The sequence below is a fragment of the Perissodus microlepis genome, chromosome 6 (assembly GCF_051167445.1).
Source record: "Perissodus microlepis isolate ML-2025 ecotype Zambia chromosome 6, ASM5116744v1, whole genome shotgun sequence".
NCBI lineage: Eukaryota > Metazoa > Chordata > Actinopteri > Cichliformes > Cichlidae > Perissodus > Perissodus microlepis.
This window is the reverse complement of record NC_140466.1, coordinates 3857529-3879474: the sequence shown is the minus strand read 5'-3', so window position 1 is coordinate 3879474 and position 21946 is coordinate 3857529. Positions and strand designations below refer to the sequence as shown.

The 21946-nt window shown below is 39.9% G+C and overlaps 1 protein-coding gene across 1 annotated transcript in view; it reads left to right on the top strand.

Annotated features, from left to right (window-relative positions):
• LOC146384841 (integrin alpha-X) overlaps nt 1-16874 on the top strand; it is a 33110-nt gene extending 16236 nt beyond the window's left edge. Inside the window, exons 15-31 of the mRNA XM_084930253.1 lie at nt 5142-5272; nt 5699-5853; nt 5941-6107; nt 6203-6319; nt 6869-6939; nt 7022-7163; nt 11212-11307; nt 11474-11553; nt 11632-11712; nt 11825-11900; nt 13185-13292; nt 13369-13410; nt 13895-14020; nt 14110-14217; nt 14297-14338; nt 14451-14561; nt 14685-16874. Coding sequence (XP_084786379.1) covers nt 5142-5272; nt 5699-5853; nt 5941-6107; nt 6203-6319; nt 6869-6939; nt 7022-7163; nt 11212-11307; nt 11474-11553; nt 11632-11712; nt 11825-11900; nt 13185-13292; nt 13369-13410; nt 13895-14020; nt 14110-14217; nt 14297-14338; nt 14451-14561; nt 14685-14975 — 1944 coding nt within the window. The 3' untranslated portion in view covers nt 14976-16874. The remainder of the gene's footprint in view (nt 1-5141; nt 5273-5698; nt 5854-5940; nt 6108-6202; nt 6320-6868; nt 6940-7021; nt 7164-11211; nt 11308-11473; nt 11554-11631; nt 11713-11824; nt 11901-13184; nt 13293-13368; nt 13411-13894; nt 14021-14109; nt 14218-14296; nt 14339-14450; nt 14562-14684) is intronic.
• Nucleotides 16875-21946: the final 5072 nt, after the last annotated feature.

Genomic DNA, 21946 nt, shown 5'->3' with positions numbered 1-21946 from the left:
ACCTGACGGCAGCGGGACGGCTGCGGGACCTGACGGCAGCGATGCTGCAGGCGGTGATGCTGCAGGCGGTGATGCTGCAGGCGGTGATGTAGAAGTCGCGGGGGATGATTCAGCAGGTGGTGGCTGAACAAACTTCCCCGGACCGTCAGCAGACGTGAGGATGTGCTTGCTGGGTCCTCCAGGACCCCCAGCAGACGAGACAGGACGCTGGCTGGGTTCACCTGAACCCCCAGCTAACATGGCTTGAGACTGGACGGGCTCCTCTGGCCCTCCAGTGGAAACAGACACTGAAGCAGCAGGTACGGAGACCTCTGCCAGTGTGGACACTGGCTGGGACTGAGCAGCACAGTGGCTAGACTCAGGCAGCAAAAGTGGGATGCAGTCCTCAGAGGGCTGAAAGTGTTCCCCAATACACTCAGCAGAGGACTGAGGCGGACGGGTGAACTCACTTGAACTCTCAGGGGGTGCTGAGAGCTGAGACTGTTCTGGTGAGTTCTCCGGTGAGGCTGCTGGCGCTGGCGTCTTGACCTCTAGGGGTCCAGAGTTGGCTGGTGACTGAGAGCTGAGACTGTTCTGGTGAGTTCTCCGGTGAGGCTGCTGGCGCTGGCGTCTTGACCTCTAGGGGTCCAGAGTTGGCTGGTGACTGAGAGCTGAGACTGTTCTGGTGAGTTCTCCGGTGAGGCTGCTGGCGCTGGCGTCTTGACCTCTAGGGGTCCAGAGTTGGCTGGTGACTGAGAGCTGAGACTGTTCTGGTGAGTTCTCCGGTGAGGCTGCTGGCGCTAGCGTCTTGACCTCTAGGGGTCCAGAGTTGGCTGGTGACTGACACCCAGCCTCTGGGGAGGCCCTAGAGGGAGCAACTGTCTCTGACATGGCCAGCTTAAGAGAACCAGCAGATATTGTGGTGAAGTGTGTTCCCTGCTTTGAATGAGACAGTGAGGATGGTGGCTGAGTAAATGAGCGGGCAGACAGCTGAACTGGTGGCGACAGAGCAATAGGCAGCGAAGCGGCTACAGACTGACCTACAGGTAGTGGAGACGATTGTAGTGGAGTCGTAATAAGTGGTGCAGTGGCTGACTGAACTGAGGGCAGCGCGGCTGCTGACTGAACTGAGGGCAGCGCGGCTGCTGACTGAACTGAGGGCAGCGCGGCTGCTGACTGAACTGAGGGCAGCGCGGCTGCTGACTGAACTGAGGGCAGCGCGGCTGCTGACTGAACTGAGGGCAGCGCGGCTGCTGACTGAACTGAGGGCAGCGTTACAGGCCTGGCATTTGACTGGGATGGAAGTGAGGATGGGACAATGGAGCGGATACGGTCATAAACATGGAACGAGGGTTCAGAACAGGCAGTCTTAGAAGCTATGGCCATGGGTGAGAAATCATTGTTATCCTCAGTAGAAACACAAAAAATTGCCCCAGAAACAACAGTCACAGAAGCAACAGAGTCAACAAAAGTGTCCCTTTCACTCACCACAGCCGACTGCTCTGACATTCTGAACTCTGGCTGTGGGGTGCCGCGCCAGCGGCGCGTCCTCCGTGGAGACTGCTCCAACGGGCCGGGTAACTCCTCATCCGGCGGTAGGGACGGCACGTCCTCCGTTGAAGCGAGCGGGCGAGCAGTAGCGGCGGGGGGGTGGAGGTGTAGTTCGTGGAGAATGAAGTTTTGCACGAGCGGGTGCAATGAGTCCAACAGCCAGGGATAATCGGAAATAAGCTGTTGTAGCCTGACTTCCAGAACGTAGAGAAACGCTTCTCCCTCATGCTCAAGCCACAGGTTGATTAACTTTGACATTGAGTCCGTTATGAGCTCTCGAAGCTCCGTGGGTGGGGTGAATGCCACTGGATCCATACCTGGCTGGTCCGTACTGTCACGGCGAGTGAGATAAGCCGTATAAAAATAATAAATGAGGATCCAATCGCAGGCAGAAGTGGAGGAGTGAAGGTGGTTTATTGAACACAATGCACCAGTGGAAAAACGGAAACAGAGATCACACTAAACTATACTGGAGACAACTAAACTACTGAATACAAACCGGAACTCAAACATGAAGCAAGGTGGACGACGGTACAAGATGGTGACGGCAGGGAACACACGGATGAAACATGGTGGAATACACAGACGGACCAGCAACTACAATGACAGAGGACACGACTTAAATACACACAGAGAAACACAGGGGAATTACACACAGGTGGTGGACACAGCTGGGAATAATCAACAAGACGAGACAGAGGTAAAACTGAACACACTCACATGAGACGCAGACCTTCACAATAAAACAGGAACAAGAAACCATCACACTAAGACGCAGACTCGACATAGAGAGACAGACAGAAAATGACACATGGAACTAGACAAATACTAAGCAGACACAACCGAAGAACAAATCCTAAACAAACAGAAACATGAAACTCTAATAATAAACATCATAATCATCATCATCATTAACACAACAAGAGAACAAGAAAACAATCCCTGACGCAAACTTAAACCAAAACATAATAAACTCAAAATACTGGGTAGAAACTGACCCAGAACCGTGACAGGCATGCAAACTGGAGCAGCCTGGGATCGAACCACCGACCTTCTGGTTAGTGGCTGATCTGCTCTGCCACCTGAGCTACAGTGAAAACAACAGCGAAAATAGAAATAGACTACAAAAAAACCACCACCACCGGGTGAAGCGTCTTGCCCAAAGACACAATGACCGAGACTGTCCAAGCCGGGGCTCAAACCGGCAACCCTCTGATTACAAGGTGAACTCCCAACTCTTGAGCCACGATCGCCTCTACACTAAAATAAAATAATGTAAACTACAATAAAACAGAAAAACAGGGTGTTAACTCGAGCTGAAAGCCAGGGAAGCAGGTGAGCTTTGTTTTGTCGCCATCGTAGTACTGTAATCTGCTGAGTCACCTGAGATTAGAATCTTTTAAGGTACAGCTGGCCATGAATCCCACGATTTATCATTTCAAGTAACAAAAAACTTTAACAGCACAAATCTCCAGCAAGTCAGCTCAATCTCTGAGCACTTTTAATGGAATAGTATTTTATTGTATAATTTAGTACACTTTACATAATTTTGTATTACTGTAATTGTTTTCTTCATTTGAATATAGTACACGTGTAGCATTCATTTCATTGTTTACTAACTAACAACAACAACAACAACAAACTTTATTTATATAGCACATTTAAAACCAGTGGTGTACCAAAATGCTTAACATACAAGAGGGGGAGATGAAGTAACAGGGGAGGATCAAGGCTGTGGCAAAGTACCAACATGCTAGCATGTTAGATGGCATTAAAAACACAGAAGCAAAAGAAATCCATATAAAAGCATAAAAGAACAATATGTGTAAAGGATAAAACAGTCAAAAATTTTAAAAATGATTAAAAGTAGTTAAGAATGGACTGAAGATGGAAATAAGCATTAAACTAACTAACAACCAATCATTAACTGGTAGAAAAGGCGAGGCTAAATAAGTGGGTTTTTAACCGCAATTTGAAGGATTGAATGGAATCAGACTTGCGGATAGCAATGGGGAGGTTATACCATAGATCGGGTGCAGCCAAGGCAAACGCGTGGTCACTTCTAGTCTTCAGCCAGGGTCTCAGCTGTACCAAGAGTTCCTGGGAAGATGATCTTAGTGCTCTAGTAGGGGTGTATAATCTAAGTAGCTCAATGAGGTAGCTTGGAGCTATATTGTTAATAATTGGGAAGGTAAGCAGCAGGATTTTGAATCGAATGCGATACTTAACGGGAAGCCAATGCAGGTCAGCAAGGACAGGGGTGATAGAGACACGCCACCCACTACCAGTAAGGAGACGAGCTGCATTCTGAATTTGCAGTCTATGGAGAAGAGTAGAGTTAAGACCAAAGTAAAGGGAGTTGCAATAATCCAACCTAGATGTCACGAAGGTGTGGATAAGCTTTTCCAGGTCCCTATGCGGGACATAATGTCTGACTTTGCTAATAAGACACAAATGATAGAAGCAAGATTTGACAACAGCAGACGCTTGTTTGTCAAATTTTAAAGAGCTATCCAAAAACACACCCAGGTCATTAACAGTGTCGGTGAGGAAACTATCAAAGGAACTGAAGGCATCACGGAGTTGGCCACGGGGGATACTACTGTCAAACACGAGAGATAAAAGAGTTACCTGCGAGCCAATTTTTGACCTCGCGCAAGCACTCACGAAAACCGTGCAAAGACATATCAGGATCATCAGTTAATTCGAAATAGATCTGTATGTTATCAGCATAACAATTATGTGCAATGTTGTACTTCACAAAGATGCCTAAGGGGAGCATATACAGTGAGAAGAGCAGGGGGCCGAGGACAGATCCTTGAGGCACGCCGCACGAGACCGGTGCAGCAGAGGAGAGATAAGGGCCAAAATTGATCGAGAAAGAGCTATTAGAAAGATATGACTTAAACCAATCTGGGGCGGCACCTCTAATGCCAACTGTGTGTTCAAGCCTCGCTAATAGGATGTTATGATCTACCATATCAAAGGCCGAGGATTGATCCAGTAGGTCCAGGACTGAAGAGCATCCAGAGTCAGCAATCAGAAGGAGATCATTGTGGACTCTGAACAAGGCCTTTTCAGGAAAGAGAATGAGGCAGCTCAGTCTCTTTCCTTTGACAAGAGTTTCTACCAATCCTACTATTAATGATACTAAATAATCATGTGAACATATTCCAGCTGATAAAATCCTGAAAATACAAGCCAAGGGCTTCAATTAACCTTCACATGAAACATCAGAATAGGAAACAAACAACTTGAGCTCATAGATTTTGACTTCGAAATTATTGCAGATATTTGTGAAACTGTTGATCTCCGGAATTTAAAAAAACAAAACAAGCAAAACACAAAAACAGCCAACTGCCTGTGAGTGGAAAAGGCTTCGATAAAGAGCATCGAGGCGACTGTTGTTGTGATTTGGTACTGTATAAATACAATTAAATTAGAATAGAGAGGATGGAGGAGAATGGGCAAAATGTCATGTGAAATCTACATCACAAAGAGTAGCATTTCTTATAAGACTTTTGTTAAATTTTAATGTAAATACACCGTTTTTCTCTACCATACAAATATATGTGAAAACACTTTTTCAGTATTGAAATCTCTTATTTCAGAGAATCACAGGAGACAAAATAACACCTGGGATAAGATTCTTTGGACAGGCCATCGATGGGGGCGTCGGCATCAAAGAGGACGGCCTCCCAGATATTGTGATCGGATCACAGGGCGCTGCTGTTGTCTTAAGGTAGGGTTAGTGTGCTTAGTGTTAGGGTTACAGCTCCCTTTGCACAACTCTTGTGCTTTGAGTTTTAATTTGGGGGAAAACACAAAGTTTAAGTTGTTGTTGTTGCTGCAAATTGCTCCATAATTTGTAGATGCAGTTTTTTGCAAATTGGTGAACTTCTGCCCATCATTACTTGTGAGAAACTCGGCCACTTTCTCATTTTAAACATTTGATATTTTTTATGTTCTATTGTGAATAAAATATGGATTTATGGATGCATTCTGTTGTCACATTTTATAAAGTGTCCCAAATTTTTCAGATTTGGTTTTGTATATAAAATAAAGAACTAATGTTGCTATACTGTATTATGTCCTGATATATAAAACCTTAGTATTGAAAGAGGGCATCATTTCTACTTTCTTATTACTGTTCTTAAATGTCTTTCAGCTCCAAGCCCGTCTTTAATGTGATGGCTCACCTATCTTTCCACCCTAAGGAGATAAGCACAGAGAAACTTGACTGTCAGGGTGCAGAAGGAAATTTACTTATGGTTACCTTAACAGCCTGTTTTGAAATGGTAGAAGCAACAAAGAGCAAACAAGGTAGGAGCCTCATCCAGTAAACCATTTAACAGCTGCTGACTGCACCCTGTGAATGCATTATTGTAATCCTGCTCTGCGGGTTTACAGGGAATGTGAGCTCTGGACTGAACATCACATACATGCTCGCCGTGGACCCAATGAGACAAAAACATCGAGGTTTCTTCACTCAAACTGATACGAAAACCAGGAGTCTTACCTCTACCTATGAGCTGAAAGATAAAATGACTTGCTTAAACTTCTCCATCTACATGCCCGTATGAAGCTGAATTCATAATATTTGCACATATTCTCAATCTGATCAAAAGCAAACCTCGTGTTTATTGCTCCTCTTGTTGCTTTTGCTTTACAGAAATGTGTGATCGACACATTGTCACCCATCAGCATCAAATTAAACTTTTCTCAAGCTGACAGTGAGACTGCTAACATCACCCTGAACATGGACAGCAAAAAGCAGTCTGCTGTTGAGGTACGTTCTACATACAACATCAATATTCACAAAATCGACAAAGCTGCATCTACACAGCAAATCTCCAGTGTTAAATCGACACTAGAGAGTTTCTATATAAGTCCACTATTTTGAGTGTTAAATGAACACTTTGACAGTGTTATATTTTATCAGTAGCCTAGTCAGGTTTAAAGATTAACAATGGCTAACACTGAGCAGTGCTGATTTTCTAACACTGGAAAATAACTCAAAATGTTAGAAATATTCCAGTGTTAGAAAATCAGCACTGCTCAGTGTTAGCCATTGTTAATCTTCAAAACTGACTAGGTTACTTTTAAACATATAACACTGTCAAAAGTGTTAATTTAACACTCAACAGTGTTGTATTTAACACTCAGAGGTGTGGACCCATATAGACACTCTCTAGTGTTAATTTAACACTGGAGATTTTGCTGTGTAGTGTCAATTTAACACTGTACAATAATTACCACATTCACCACCTCAGTTTAGTGTGTTAGGAAGGAAATCTTTTTTCTGGCATCAATTAAACACAAGTTTTATTTTTCGCAGGTTCCTTTTGAGAAACAATGTAGAAAAAATGACACTTGTATCGCTGAACTGGATGTCAAATTCAAATTCGAGTATGTATATCTACAAACACGACTCAGATATAATACGATTAATGTCATATGTTTAATATTAGGTGTTGTTTGTCTCTCTCAGGACTACGACATTATTGGTGACAGAAAATAACTACTTCAATGTGACTATACATTTGAAAAATGATGGTGATGACTCATACAACACCAGCCTTATAATGTTCTATCCTCCAGGCCTCTCCTTCTCTAGGATGACTCTTATAAAGGTAACTATAAAGATACATTACAATACAATACAGTTTTATTTAAATAGCACATTTAAAAACCCAAAGGCACACCAAAGAGCTTCACAATGATACAAAGAATCAACATAAATCAATTAACAAAGTACAGATTAGGCACTAGCACTAGCACAGACAGAAAGGAGGCACTAATAGACCAGAAGAGTTAAGTAAAATGTCAATTCAGAAGGAAGGTCAGTTCATGGATACAAAATCTGAACTAAATGTTAAAAAAAAAACAGCAGTGAAATTAATTATAAGTTTATTGAAAGGGCATTAACTGGTCGGGAAAGTCAGGTTAAATAAGTAAGCTTTCAATCTTGATTTGAAGGACTGGATAGAGTCTGGGGCACGAATAGAAGCGGGGAGGCTAGTCCAAAGGTTGAAGCAGCTGAAGCAAAGACACGAACGCCTCTGGTTTTCAGCCTAAACTTAGTTTGGGCCATCACGCACGACAAGGAGTGTACAGATTGAGAAGTTCGGTGAGACAACTGGGTGCAAAATTATTCAGAGTTTTAAAGTGAGTAGCAAAATTTTAAGTAACCAATGTAAATCAACAAGAACTGGAGTGATAGGATCAAATTTTTTAGCTCCAGTAAGAAGGCGAGCCACAGCATTCTGAACAAGCTGTAGCCTATGAAGAGAGACAGATTGGAGACTAGGGATGGGTATTGATAAGATTTTCACGATTCCGATTCCATTTTCGATTCTGTTTAACGATTCGATTCTTTATCAATTCTCTTATCGATTCTTTTTAAAAAAGGAGAACACTAAGGTCGATTAGCTTAGAACTTTGTTTTCTATCTTCTCTTTGAACAAGATAGAAATTTAGGAGTAACATGGCCTTACAAAACCAGCAGTGAGATCTTAAGAGATCCAGCCTACGGCTCTTCAATGGGGCGTCACAGGGTCCCCAGGAAAAAAAAAATGTAAATGTAAAATAATAAAATAAATATTCTTCTGTAGCAATAACAAAGTATAACATAAATTATTCAGTAGCAATTACACAAGAATATTCAGTAATGTCCCTGCCTACAATTAAACACATTCACTTACCGAAAATCATCTGCTGTGGCAAATGGGTTCAAGCCTTTGAACACAAACTTAGTCACTGCTCGGTGACATTCGTCTATCCTGGCCTGAAAGGAGACGCTACCTGTAGACTGCAGTGAGAACTGCCAGCATCTGAGCCAGACTCTGTCTGTCTGTCTCATCACGGTCACCTAAATGCACAGTAATGGCAGGTTTTGTAATAAGGCAGATCGCGCTAACATAATATGCACTGTTAGTTGATTATTTACCTGCCGCATTAACGGGAGAGGACGTGCAAACATTACCGCTGCTGCTGGGTTGAGATTCACGAGTCCGGAGCGGAATTAAAAACACGACATTCATTTAAGGTCATCACGTGTTTTGTGAGCAAATGCTTTTGCATATTCGTAGTGTTTCCTCCCTTAAATGAAATATCTACTTTGCAAGTTGCCCTGTTGTCATCCATTCTCGTAAAGTATGACCAAACTTTTGAGCATTTAAGCCGCTTAGGCGCCGTATTTCCTGCCAGGTAAATGACGTTCCGCAACGTGGTGATGTCATTCGGGGCGACTGGAATCGGTAAGGGAATCGTTTGCAAAAATGGCAAACAATTCCAAGGAATTGAAAGAGTGGGAACCGGTTCTCAACAAGAACCGGTTTTCGATACCCATCCCTATTGGAGACCACAGTAAAGAGAATTGCAACAGTCTAACCCGGAGGTCACAAAAGCATGGATACGTTTTTCGAGGTTCCTGTGTGGTATATAATGCTTAGCTTTAGAAATCTAGCGAAATTGAAAGAAGCCAGATTTAACTACAGATGAGACTTGCTTATCAAGCTTAAAGGAGATATCCAAATAGACACCCAGGAGAGAGTGAGAGTCAGCAAGAGGCAACAAACTGGTCTCGAGGAATATGGCTATTGAACACCATAATTTCATTTTTTTTTTCTCATTTAAAATGAGGGAATTATCCGACAGCCAATCTTTGACCTCTCTCAGGCAAGCCAACAAGGAGTGCAGTGACTGTGACAGATCATCAGTCAGTTGACAATAAATTTGAATGTTGTTAGTGTAGCAATGATGAGAAATACTTTATTTTTCAGAAACACAGTATTTCTGAAATGCCACTTTTCAGAAAAACCTATGGTCACGAGCTGTGGGTAGTGAGTGATAGAACGAGATTGAGGATACAAGCGGTGGAAATGAATATTAAACTGTAAAATTACGTCTCAAAATGGATTAACACTCATCGCATACAAGACCTTGCATGTGATGAAGAGGAGTTTAAATTCTACATTTAACAGAGAGCCATATGGGAGAAATATGCTCTGTCTTTCTAGTCCTTTCAGTAATCTCACTGCAGTATTTTGGATTAACTGAAGGCTTTTCACAAAGCTTATAGGACAACCTGGTTATACACAATAGAGTTTACAGGTTGCAGGGAACACGACTTTATGTGCATTTCTGTGCTGTGTTGCACAAAATCTGATAAGTTGCCTTAACTTCCTTCCTGTGGTTGTCCAGTAATGCATTTCCTCTTCTTTCTGCTTATGTCTTAAAATCCTAAAACTCACAATCTTAACCAATGTTTTTGCTGGGAAAAGGGAAATTAAATGAAAGGTTACTCATATCTGTTGGGTCTAATTACAAATGAATGAAAACCATAAGAATAAAATAATACTTTGGTGGAAAACTGCTTTTTTTAAATGAAAAAAGCAGGTAACCTTACTGGAGCCACTCAATGCATAAATCTATACAAACCCATTTTAAGAGGATCAATTGTTCCCTTCATTGATGGTGCATGTTCAGCTCAGTGAAGTGATCACTGACTGATCCTCGTATAGTGACCACTGTGTAATAAAATGCAGGAGAAACTAAATGCATGCAATCTATTTTCATTTGCACATCAAAACAGAGCTCAGCATCAACAAGGTTATGAGCAGACGGTTTTTGGAGACATGTTGGCAAGTTTACTGTGTTTTACTGATGAATACATTATTTTTGTCATCACGGACTTCTAGAACATTTTGAGATTGGCAGTATTTGATATCGCTTAGGGACATGAACAGATTGCCACAGGTTGAATATAAAGTGTTTTTTATAAGTATTTTTTAAGCATATTATACTCATTTAGTTCTTAGAAATGCAAAGTCAGTCCACCGTGAAGCATAGCACGATATTTCTTCTCACCTGCTCTTGTCAGGTTAAAGTGATGTTCAGTTGCATCCTTCCCCTGTCTGTGAATTTAGGACAACATCAAAGCAAGTGTTTCAAAATGTTAAGATTTTAGTTCATTACGGCACAGTGTTTTACACATGATGTTCTTCAGATCATTAACAAGCTGCTCCGGTGTAGGTTTGGGCTAATCCATGGTTATTTTATGGTTCTTCAAACATAAATGCAGCAGGTAATCAAATAATTATTTGCCCTGCCATAAAGACAAAGATGACATTATGCAACCTTTCGTTAAGCCTAGTCAGCTTATCACAGAGAAAGGCAGAATCTTAAAATGTCCCTTCATACCCACATCCTTAAAATCTTTCCTCTAGACAGTTCTTTGAAAAATGCTGACAAAATATCACAAATATTCATATTAAAATATTAATTTTCATATGTAATTATAGAAACTTCCTGAGAGCTGACAGCTCTGCACATTTAACTGAACTGTCTCAAACTACTAAAATGGACTAAACATCATATATATGCGTGTCGAGGTTAGGGTTAGGATATATATATATATATATATATATATATATATATATATATATATATATATATATATATATATATATATATATATATATATATGTGTGTGTGTATGATGATGGTCAGGTTATACAATGCCTCGGTGACCTCCACTACACTATGCAGTATAACTTAACCTTCAAAAGTTTAAACTTAGTGTTACCTGCAGTGTATCAAAGGAAATGTCACAGTAGGTGTAAAAACTTTTATTTTAGAGTCTCAGCTCATACCAACCATTTTCTTTTCTTAAAACAGTCATCAAGACTAACAACGCACGACTGCCGGGATCAAGAAGAACGCAACAAAACCATATGTGGTGTGAGCCAGCCTGTGTATCGCAGTAGATCCTACGTGAGTCATAAAACATCCAGATACCATCCTAACAGACAGAAGTGAAGTTTCACAAATGACCAAGTCTCTGAAACTTCAGTCTTAGCTACCAGCTTCTCCTCCTTACATGTTTTCTCTTCATCTGTGAATCAGGCCTAACATCTTTTTCATTTCTTCCCACAAAAAGGCAACGTTTCAATCTTCCTTCCATGTCATGCATAATTATGAGTGGAATGACAGGATGTCCATGATAATTGAAGCAAAAAGGTACAACAATCTACTGCATAAACATTTCTCTAAAATATTTACTTTGATATTTACAAGAAAAGTCTTTTTCACGCTCAGTGATAATCAAGACTCGAACAGAACCAGCACCCTCACCGAAAGCATCCCGGTGCAATTTGAAATTAAAATGATTTTAACAGTGTAAGTATCACTATTCACATAAAATATTATGTGTATCCTTATGTTTAATTTCTATTTCTACAAGTCAGTAGTTGTATAATTGTTCAGTGGCATGCTGCGATCATCTTTTCAGGAACCAAGACAGCACTACCTATCTGAACTTCACCTCAGATGAGACTGCACCTAAAGAAATGAACATTACATACAGGGTAAGACAGCGGTCCACAACCTTTTTTGCGCCGCGGACCGGTTTAATGTCCAACAATATTTTCACGGACCGGTCTTTAAGGTGTTGCGGATGAATACAACAAAATAAAATGACACGACCAAGACAAAAACTCGGTATTTCGTAAATATAATAATAATCGTTAATTCTGTGTAATTGTGTAACTTTAGCGTCCTCCTCTCTGCCCCGTAATGCTCTCTGGTCGCCATGGTAACGAGTAAATATTTCTTTCAAAATAAGACACACAACTACAACACGGGGAAAGACCCAGGGAAACCGAGTTAATGATAAAAACACTGAAAACCATACATTTCACACCCAAACTTCAACTCTCGGGGCTCTGTACCAAACGACTCAGTACCAGTCCGTGGCCCGGGGTTGGGCACCGCTGGAGTGAGACACATGACGACTGTAACAAGAAACTATCCAACACAACTGGTGATCAATGATCTCATTGAATACTTTTCCTGTCAAGATGCAGTTTTAAAATCATATTGATTTTCATTTAGTGGGCGATCGTGGCTCAAGAGTTGGGAGTTCGCCTTGTAATCGGAAGGTTGCCGGTTCGAGCCCCGGCTTGGTCAGTCTCGGTCGTTGTGTCCTTGGGCAAGACACTTCACCCGTTGCCTACTGGTGGTGGTCAGAGGGCCCGGTGGCGCCAGTGTCCGGCAGCCTCGCCTCTGTCAGTGCGCCCCAGGGTGGCTGTGGCTACAATGTAGCTGCCATCACCAGTGTGTGAATGGGTGGATGACTGGTTGTGTAAAGCGCTTTGGGGTCCTTAGGGACAAGAAAAGCGCTATACAAATACAGGCCATTTAGTCAGTGTGACACAAAATCAGATGTTAGCCTATCAGTAATTTGTTTCCAGAGTTCAGGCCCGTTCTTCCATAGACTGGTTCTATAGAGCCAGAAGTATTTTCATAACCCTGTGTATCGCCCCCTGGAGGCCATTCAAAATAACGCAGGTTTAAGGAACTTTGCTGGCTTCACTTTTCAGACCCACAACCTACGTCCACCTTTTATACTGTCTGTGGTTTAGACCAAGCCTCAAGTGGCCATTAGAGGAGTTGATGGCTTTCCCGTATTGATTTCAGTTTTCAGCTGATCAATCAAAATTATCGATCAAGTTCTTGCTAAACTAAACTAACTGGTTGTAACTGACTGATACAAGGCTGTTATCAGTATTTTCATCTGATTCTCATCAGAAAACTGAATATTTCCATATGTATTTATTTAAAATGACCATTTTGTCTATGACCATTTACAGATCGATAACATTGGTTTTAAGGAGTTTCCTGCAACCATCACCCTGGAATTCCCAACTCAACTGGAGCATAGCTTTGAAATGAAAAGCTATCAAATCTTTGTCAAGGAGGTAATTTTGTGTCTAAACACTGCTGCTCCATATGAAAATATAGAACCTTAAAGCTTACCATACTTTTCTCTTTAAGAACAAAACACAGTGCACAGCCACTACTAACCACAAATTTAAGGTAAGTACAAGAGATTTAATAAAATATTGAGGTCTTGTAAAATTATTAATACCTTAAAAGGAAGCTGTTGTGCTAATGCTTTTATTTATTCGTGCTTGGACTCTATTAGACTAACTTTACATGATGCACAGTTCAAAGTAATCCTTATCTTATAAATGACTTTGCAACAACCTCTCAATTCATCCTCCATTTAAAACAAGAAGCTTTATCTAATTTTCTTTCCCTTAACCCAACTTTCTTCGGATTGGCTGCCCCTCAAAAACAGAAGGTTTGAACAGCTGGTTCTTCTGTATTGACAATATTCGATAAACCAACTATCAGGGACATCAAACTGAGTGTTTAGAGAATACTTCCAGCTGTACTGATGTAATTTAAAACATCATATTATTATCCACAATTACTGCAGTATATTTATGACAGATGAAGAAGTAATGAAAAGAATAATACGTCTCATTTAAAACATTTTCTTGGGGTTGTGTTACAGAACTGCTTACAAAAAAATAAGTGCGTGGCCATCGTCTGCAACACTTTCAATTTGAAGAACTATGCATCTGCTGAGTTTACACTATCGGGAAAAGTCCACTTTAAAGATGCCGCACAACAGGCAGCCGTATGTACTAAATACACGCAGAATACACATTACACATATATAAAAATAATAAATTACTTAATATTAATGAATCTGCTCTTACTTTACAGAATGTTGCTTTTCTGAAAAAATACACTGGAGACAGCAAAAAGATTAACTTTGTAAGTTCTGTACATGTTGGCTATGACAACGCTCGGTATGTGCTGAACGGTCCAGAGGTATGTTTGATTTTGACCACAGCATATTTCTGTCATTGCTTTTCCAGTAAACCTAATTTATTATATCTATTACCCACAGAATAAAGACCATTCGACACCATTCCAATTTCCAACAAAAAAGGTACCTTCAGTCTTTACATGAATAATTATTATAATTATTAAAACTATTTACTAGAGTGATGTTAAAAATGGTAAGGCACTACTTTGAAATCTTGTGTTTTCTCTGCCAACAGACTGAAGTTCGGGTTGATTTCTTTATCCTCCCAAATAAAATGCTGATCATTTTAACTGGAGCCGGTTTGGGACTCTTACTTCTGATCATAATCACAATCATCCTGTTTAAGGTGAGAGTTTATAGTCAGCCTGAAGACTGTTATCTTTATATCAAGTTGTCTGAATCTCCATAACTGCATTGAGATCACCAAATTGCTGTTTGGTCTAATGATTCTCTTTGTGTCTGTCACAAGCTTGGTTGCTTCAAGAGGAAAAAGTTTGGAGAAGATGATCTTGAGGATGACACTGTTGTAATACCAATCCCTGCTTCAACAGTAGGGACTGATAAGAAATCTGAGAAATCTTCCAATGATAATCAAACGCAGGAAAAATCACCTCTCATCTCCTCTGCCCCCGATGATGAACAGATCAAGCAGTCAGGCACTGATAACAAATCTGATCAACCTTCTGAGGAAAATAAGGTTCATGATGATGGTGCTGCTGAGGAGAAAAAGGATGAAGCTACTGTTACCATTAACGCATAAAGTCAAGGAGGATTTGGAATATATGGAACATTTGTTAGTCTTAGTGACAGTTTAGCATAGTTCACAGACTGGACACAAGTAGAAAACGTGATTTAGGGGTATGATCTGGGTCTGTGTCCCAGATGACCCCCCATATTTTTTAATTCTCTTATTATTCTTCATGAGTTGCAACACATAAACCACAGTGTAAAACCTTAAGTGAACCAAAACATGAAACAAAAATGATACTGGGAGGACAGAGATCAAAGATGGAACCAGTCCACTCTTAAATTCACCACAGGGAGAGATTAGGTGCTCCCGTTTACACAGAGAACCACAATTGAACACCATTTAAAGAGTAGGAAACAGGAATTTGGCATAAAGAAAATCTAGATCTGGATGATTGGCTTTTCAGCATTGGTTTCAGATGTGCAAGCTGTCAGGTCCGCAGGCCCTGATGCAGAGATGAAGGATTTTTAACTGAGTGCTGATAACAACCCAGGTGGCTCTTCTGCACTTTAACCCAGAGAAAGCTGCATCCATGTTTAAAAAAAAAAAAAAATTCAAATTTTGATTTGCCTGGCTACAGAAGAATTTCGCACTTTGCCTCAGTGCATTGCCTTAACTCGGTGGCATTTATGGATTATGTTCACGTATGGTTTATTCTTTGGATGAGAGAGCTTTAACCTGCATTTCACAGTGATTTCTGTTAGGGTTCCTGAGCTCATACACTGATGCCAGAATCATGCCATGCAGCATATAGGTTTATGAGATTTACAAATCAGTGCATTCTATTTCTATTTTTTACAGTACTCTTACTGTTTCTGAATTAGGTTTTTACATCTAATGCAATAATTGTGGGTTCAGCTACATCAGTGAAAAATCAATGACACCTCCATGAAGGAGGCTGTTCATGCCAGACACAAGAGAAATGCACTTCTGTTTAATATTCTGTTGAGATGTGACTAAAGAGTCATACCTGTAGCAATCCATTGTTCATGCAGAAACCCAAGGTTTAATAATTATTGTTCATGTGACTGTTTAACACAACTTATTTAACACGCTTAATAATTCCTTCTCTGCTAATGTCAATAGCCTACCATGTATTCCCCATTAATGCACATTATTTACATTTTGATACACTGTAATATTTTTAATAGTTACCAACTATATGAAAAGGCTCTGCTGCCTTCTGCACAGGTATTTATTCAAAAAGCACTTCACCTTGTATTATATCTGACTGTGTTTAATATGTTGATTTTTGTAGAGTAATTAAAAAAAATGCAGTGTGTAAATTTTGAATAATTGATTCTGATCTCACTAAATGAGTTAATGTGAGTGAGAAGATCTTTAGTTCGTTACAGACATGAAAGTTAGGTAGACAAAAGTGTTGATAATAAAAAGTTTGCAGCCAGATTGACAATAAACTTCATAAATTTGGGAGTTTAAATCTGAGATTACATCAGATATTTAGAAATTGTGGATGATGTTGGCAAAGTAAGAAACCAATTTTAAATGTAGAAAATGTAAATGAAATGTAGATATTAAAGGGTGGAAAACAACATGTTCCTTTAATTTCCCTAATATTTTTAGTCTACTGTTGTTTGCATATTTATACTTTTAGTTTGCTTTTCCATGTTTTAAATGTCTTGCTTTTTGTACACTGTTAATTTCCATTGGAATATATCCTAAGATCTGTATCCATGTGAACATGAATTATGACTATTTTTTTTTTTCTTTTAAAAAAAAAATTCTGTATCTTAGTAAAAGTGAAATAATGTTTGTAAGATAAACAGATGCACAAACCACCTTTGTATCTGCAAATGAATAAAGACAATTTCCCATGTCATATATGCACTGACATGTGAACTGGAGGTGTTATCTCGGGTGTAAGACTGATTAAATCCTTAAACCACATAATTTTGGTAAAATATCTGGATATTTTTGGATACAGATATAGAAAACTCGAACTGTTTCCTTCTCTCGCTCTGTCCCCTGGTATTCTTCTGAACTTGGCCAACTCATGATACGGTCAATTGTTCTACCTGCAGTTTTTTCTCCTACTCAGCTGTCTTCCTCTCTACCAGTTTTGAACTTCCTACAATAATTCAGCTGTCTTCTATTATTAGTAATTAAAGTCATCATCGTGTAAACTTGACCCACTAATCTTGTTGAACTTTCACTCCCCTCTCTTGGCTCGTTGATAGTTAATATCGCACACTCCTCTCTTATCTCTGGTTCTGTTCTATCCTCTCTTAAAACTGCAATAATAACTCCAGTTTTGAAAAAGAATGGTTCAGACCGTACCGATTTAAATAATTTCAGGCTAATTTCAAATTTGCCCTTCCGAGCCAAAACTCTCGAAAAAATAGTGGCTGTGCAGGTTCATATACACCTCACTGGAAATAACTTGTATGAACAGTTTCTTGTTGTTGTTTTTTTTATACTTGTTTACTTGTAATACTTGTTTTTTATTTGCCTTTTGGATTCACCAATGCCCTTGCTGTTTTCCAGGCATTAGTTAATGATGTCTTTTTTTTTTTTAACATATTTGTATTTCTCAGCTTATATATATGGACACAGCAAGGTCTTTGGAAAAAAAATGAGAATGTCATCTGTCCATATCTATGTGAAGGTCAAGAAATGGGAGTTTCACACACTGCTGTCAGATCTCCATCAAACAGGGAACTCGAGGATGAGACATATGAAGCAGACAAATTGGGCTACTGACTGTTTATTCTGCATTGATCCGAGGATAGAAAACAGAATATATTAGTGCAGTCACTAATTTCATCCCTTTTGTGTGCTTAATTTTCCATTAATGTGGCTGAATCGTTTTTTTTTTTTTAAATAAACATACATTTTAATACGAATAAGCAGAATTCATAAATAAGGGAAATGGTTTTCAGTACTGAATTTTTTCAGGCTTTCGTTTGTAGTCTGTTTGTTGTTAGAGTTTTAGTAACCATTAATAAGTCCACACAGACAAACAGTCTGTGTGGACTTATTAATAGAAAAAGAAGAACTGCGTTTATCAGAATGTAGTATTGAAACTGTAAAATGATGACTGAGGCTTTTATTGGCTTTTTCTAATGTGCCTGAATTCTTACACGAGGCAGAGCAAAAATATTTTAGCCTGGATAGCTGTTGACCTGATTAAGTGATGTTACACTTGTCCTAAATCAGATTATTTAATGAAAAAGTGTAAGGTCTTGAAGAAGATTTATTTATTGGGAGTGAATCTCATCTATACTTTTATTACTTTTTTCGTTGGGCAAACTAATTCAAATGAAAATGTGAGTGTATGGTGCTGAAGAGAGACTCTAATAATCTGAATAAACACTGTCATCTTTAAGGCTTTTAAACAGAAAGAGCAAAACCTTGCAGATGCATTTTCCCTTTTGAGCAAGTTGCCCTGCAACAACAGGAGAAACTTACCAGTAGATCTTTTTTGTCCACTTTTTTACATTCAAAATTTTTCCACTAGAGAAAATAACAGAAAAAAATTACATACATAGAAATAAATTCTATAAATTCACAGTTCTGCATGTTCCACTGAATTCAAGGCCACTATTATTTCAAGCCACTAAAATGTCCTGAACATTTATAAAACTGATTCAAAGTCTGGATTTTTAAAAATTACTGGCCAAAACCTCCACAGATGAACCTGCACTGATGTTCACAACTACTACATAACTGTGATATACGTACCACACTTTCTGTGTCTCAATGTAGTAACTGTCACAATGACTGAAAAAACTTTTATTCTAGAGTCTCAGCTCATACCAGCTTTTTCTTTTTTCTTAAAACAGTCTTTGAGAGCGACACCTCGCATCTGCAATGATCTGGAAGGAGTATTCAACACAACCGTGTGTGGTTTGAGCCTTCCTGTTTATGGCAGCAGATCCTCTGTGAGTCATACTGCAAGCAGATGCCCTCCTAACAGACAAAATCAAGTTTCACAAACGCAAAACTGAAACTTTAGTCCTAGCAACCGGTGTCTGCTGTGTAGAAATTCTCATCTATGAATCAGGTACAACGTCTTTGTCATTTCTTCCCACAAAAACACGACGATTGAATGTTCTTTCCACGTCTCTGTAACAACTGCTGCAAACAGGTACTACTGTCCAACATAATACAAAGGCAAACATTTTCTCTAAAATATTTACTTTGATTTTTAAAGCAATACCTTTTTCATCCTCAATGATAATCAAGACTCCCACAGGACCAGCATCCTGACCAAAGATCATGGCAAAATATGAAATTAAAGTAAAATAAACAGTATCAGTATAAAAAATATCAGTATTGGCACACTGCATCTGTTTTAGCATTACATATAGGATAAGGCACTTAATTACTCTACAGCAAGAGACCGTCCACCAGACCTGATGATCAAACTTAACAGAATACTTTTTATGTAAAGCTGCGTTTTTAAAATGCTCTTCGCTGATTATTATTTAGTAATTAATGTATGTTTGAAGACACTTTTCAGGAGCATGTTCGAGCAGCCATTGCACTTGTCATTAACTTTGCCATTCTGCTATTATGTGGTGGGTAGGTACTATAAAGCAAAAAAGGCAGAAAAAAAATCCTACAACACATGGAAGATGTCATGGTACAGCTGTGTGGCAGGCAGGATGTAGGACCCAAACGCAAGACACTCAGACATAGGAAAAAACACTCAAAGAGGCTGCTTTATTGCAGTGCAAAAAACTCCATAAAAACAAACACACAAAAAACAAACCTAAACTACAAACTGGAAACTGATACTAAACACTAGGAAACCTGGAACGAGAGACTAGGGACGCGGATCACAGGGAGCACGGAGGGAACCACACACAGCATGACGAGGGTACGACGTGACACAGAGCAAGGAAAACACAGGTCTTAAATACACTGAGGGATACCGAGTGAATGAGACACAGGAGAAGAGCAGAGCTGGGAGTAATCAAACATGATGAGACATGGGTAAAGCAAAAGTAGAAACACTGACATAAGACAAGGGACCGTCAAAGTAAAACAGGAAGTATAACACAGAGACGGGAATTTAATGATAATACAAAATCAAAACACTGGGTCGCCGACCCAGGACCGTGACAGAAGGGTTTTAATATGATGTTTATATGATCCACTAAAGTGAAACTTAACACTATATTTTGTGAGAGGGGTCTGGAGGTGACTTTTATTACCTTTGGACAGGTAATGTCAGATTTAGTGCTATATATTCATCAGTTGGTGTTATGTGACGGCTGTGTGCAGACAGGAATAGGACCCAAGGTGCAGACTCCGGAGACAAACGTGAACTCAAAACAGCTTTAATGTTAAACTCAAATATAACATAACTGGAAAAAATCAAAATAAACTTAAATCGGAGGACTGACAGAACACACAGCTAGGTAAACGGTAGATCGCGACACAGACACAAAGAAACACAGGGCTTAAATACACAGAGGGAGCAATCAGGGAATGGGTAACAGGAGGGAAACACAGCTGGGGCAAATCAGAACTGACGAGACAAGGAAGCGTAAACTGAACACACTGAGATGAGACAGAGACCTTCAAAGTAAAACAGGAAACACAAAACACAGACTGAACAAAAGACAAAGACTCACATGCAGGCACTACAGAGGGAACAGAGACGTGGGACCAGGGCAGACACAGACACTGACTGGACACGGGGATATAGCAACTAAGGATACACAGAGACGCGAACTAGACAAGGGGATATAACTGACAGGGGAGACAGAGCGACTAGAGAAGACAGAGACATAAACCAAAAGACAGAACTCTAACAAAGAAACCAAAGACTAGAATTTATAAATAATAATAAACTCAAAAACCCTGGGTCAACGACCCAGGCATCCTAACAGTTGGTTCCAACTATAGCTTTTATAATGGCTCTTTGAAGAGCATGTAGTTGTAAAATCATGCTGTTAACAGTGAAGTGTGATCTGCGTTTACTTGTTTAGCTCAAGCCTCTTTAACCCTTAACCTGGCAAAGTGTGAGTTTGGGAAAGCTGTCGACATATCTAGGTAAGCAGGTTGGACAGGGGCAAATTCGTCTCATAACTGCATAAATGGATGCAGTTCTGTCCCACCCTACACCCAAGACAAGAGATGAACTCTCTTGTTTTGGGTGGTTTCTAGGTCTAGCTGACTGTTACAGGTGTTTTTGCCACCTGTGGTAGTAGAGACACTCACCACTCACGCCATTGTTCTTAATATATCTTCTCGCCCTCCAGCACATAATGGGCTCTTTTGAGGAGATTTCTTATCACTGTTATGCTGATGATATTCAGTTGTACATCTCTTTTAAGCCCCAGGATTTATCTAAGCTTCAGCTTTTAAATGACTGCTTAGATTCTATCAAACGTTTGATGGCTGTAAATTTCCTCCAACTCAACGAGGGGAAAACTGAAGTCCTCATATGTGCTCCGGACAGATTTGTATCCCAGATAGTGAAAGCCCTTGGTCCTCTTTCTGTGTATGTTAAATCCTCTATCAGGAATTTAGGTGTCACTTTTGACTCGACTCTCACATTGGATGGGCATGTGAAATCTCTGGTTCGGTCTTGTTTTTATCATTTAAGAAATGTGGCTAAGTTAAGCCCTATTTTATCTCGTCCTGAACTGGAGATAGCTATACATGCATTTATTTCCTCACGCTTGGACTATTGTAACTCTTTGTTTATGTGTCTAAGCAAAGGTTCTCTGGATCGTGTGCAGGTTGTGCAAAACGCTGCAGCTAGACTTTTGACAAAATCCTCCAAGTATTCTCATGTGACACCATTGCTGTTTCAGCTACACTGGCTTCCTTTAAGATCCTGATCTTGACATTTAGAGCCTTGCATGGACTGGCACCTCCCTACATCTCCGATCTGCTACAGCCCTATGTCCCTAGCAGGTCCCTGAGGTCATCTGATCAGGGCTTACTTGCTATAAAACAGACTAAAATGAGAACTAATGGTGACCGAGCTTTTGCCACCGTGGCCC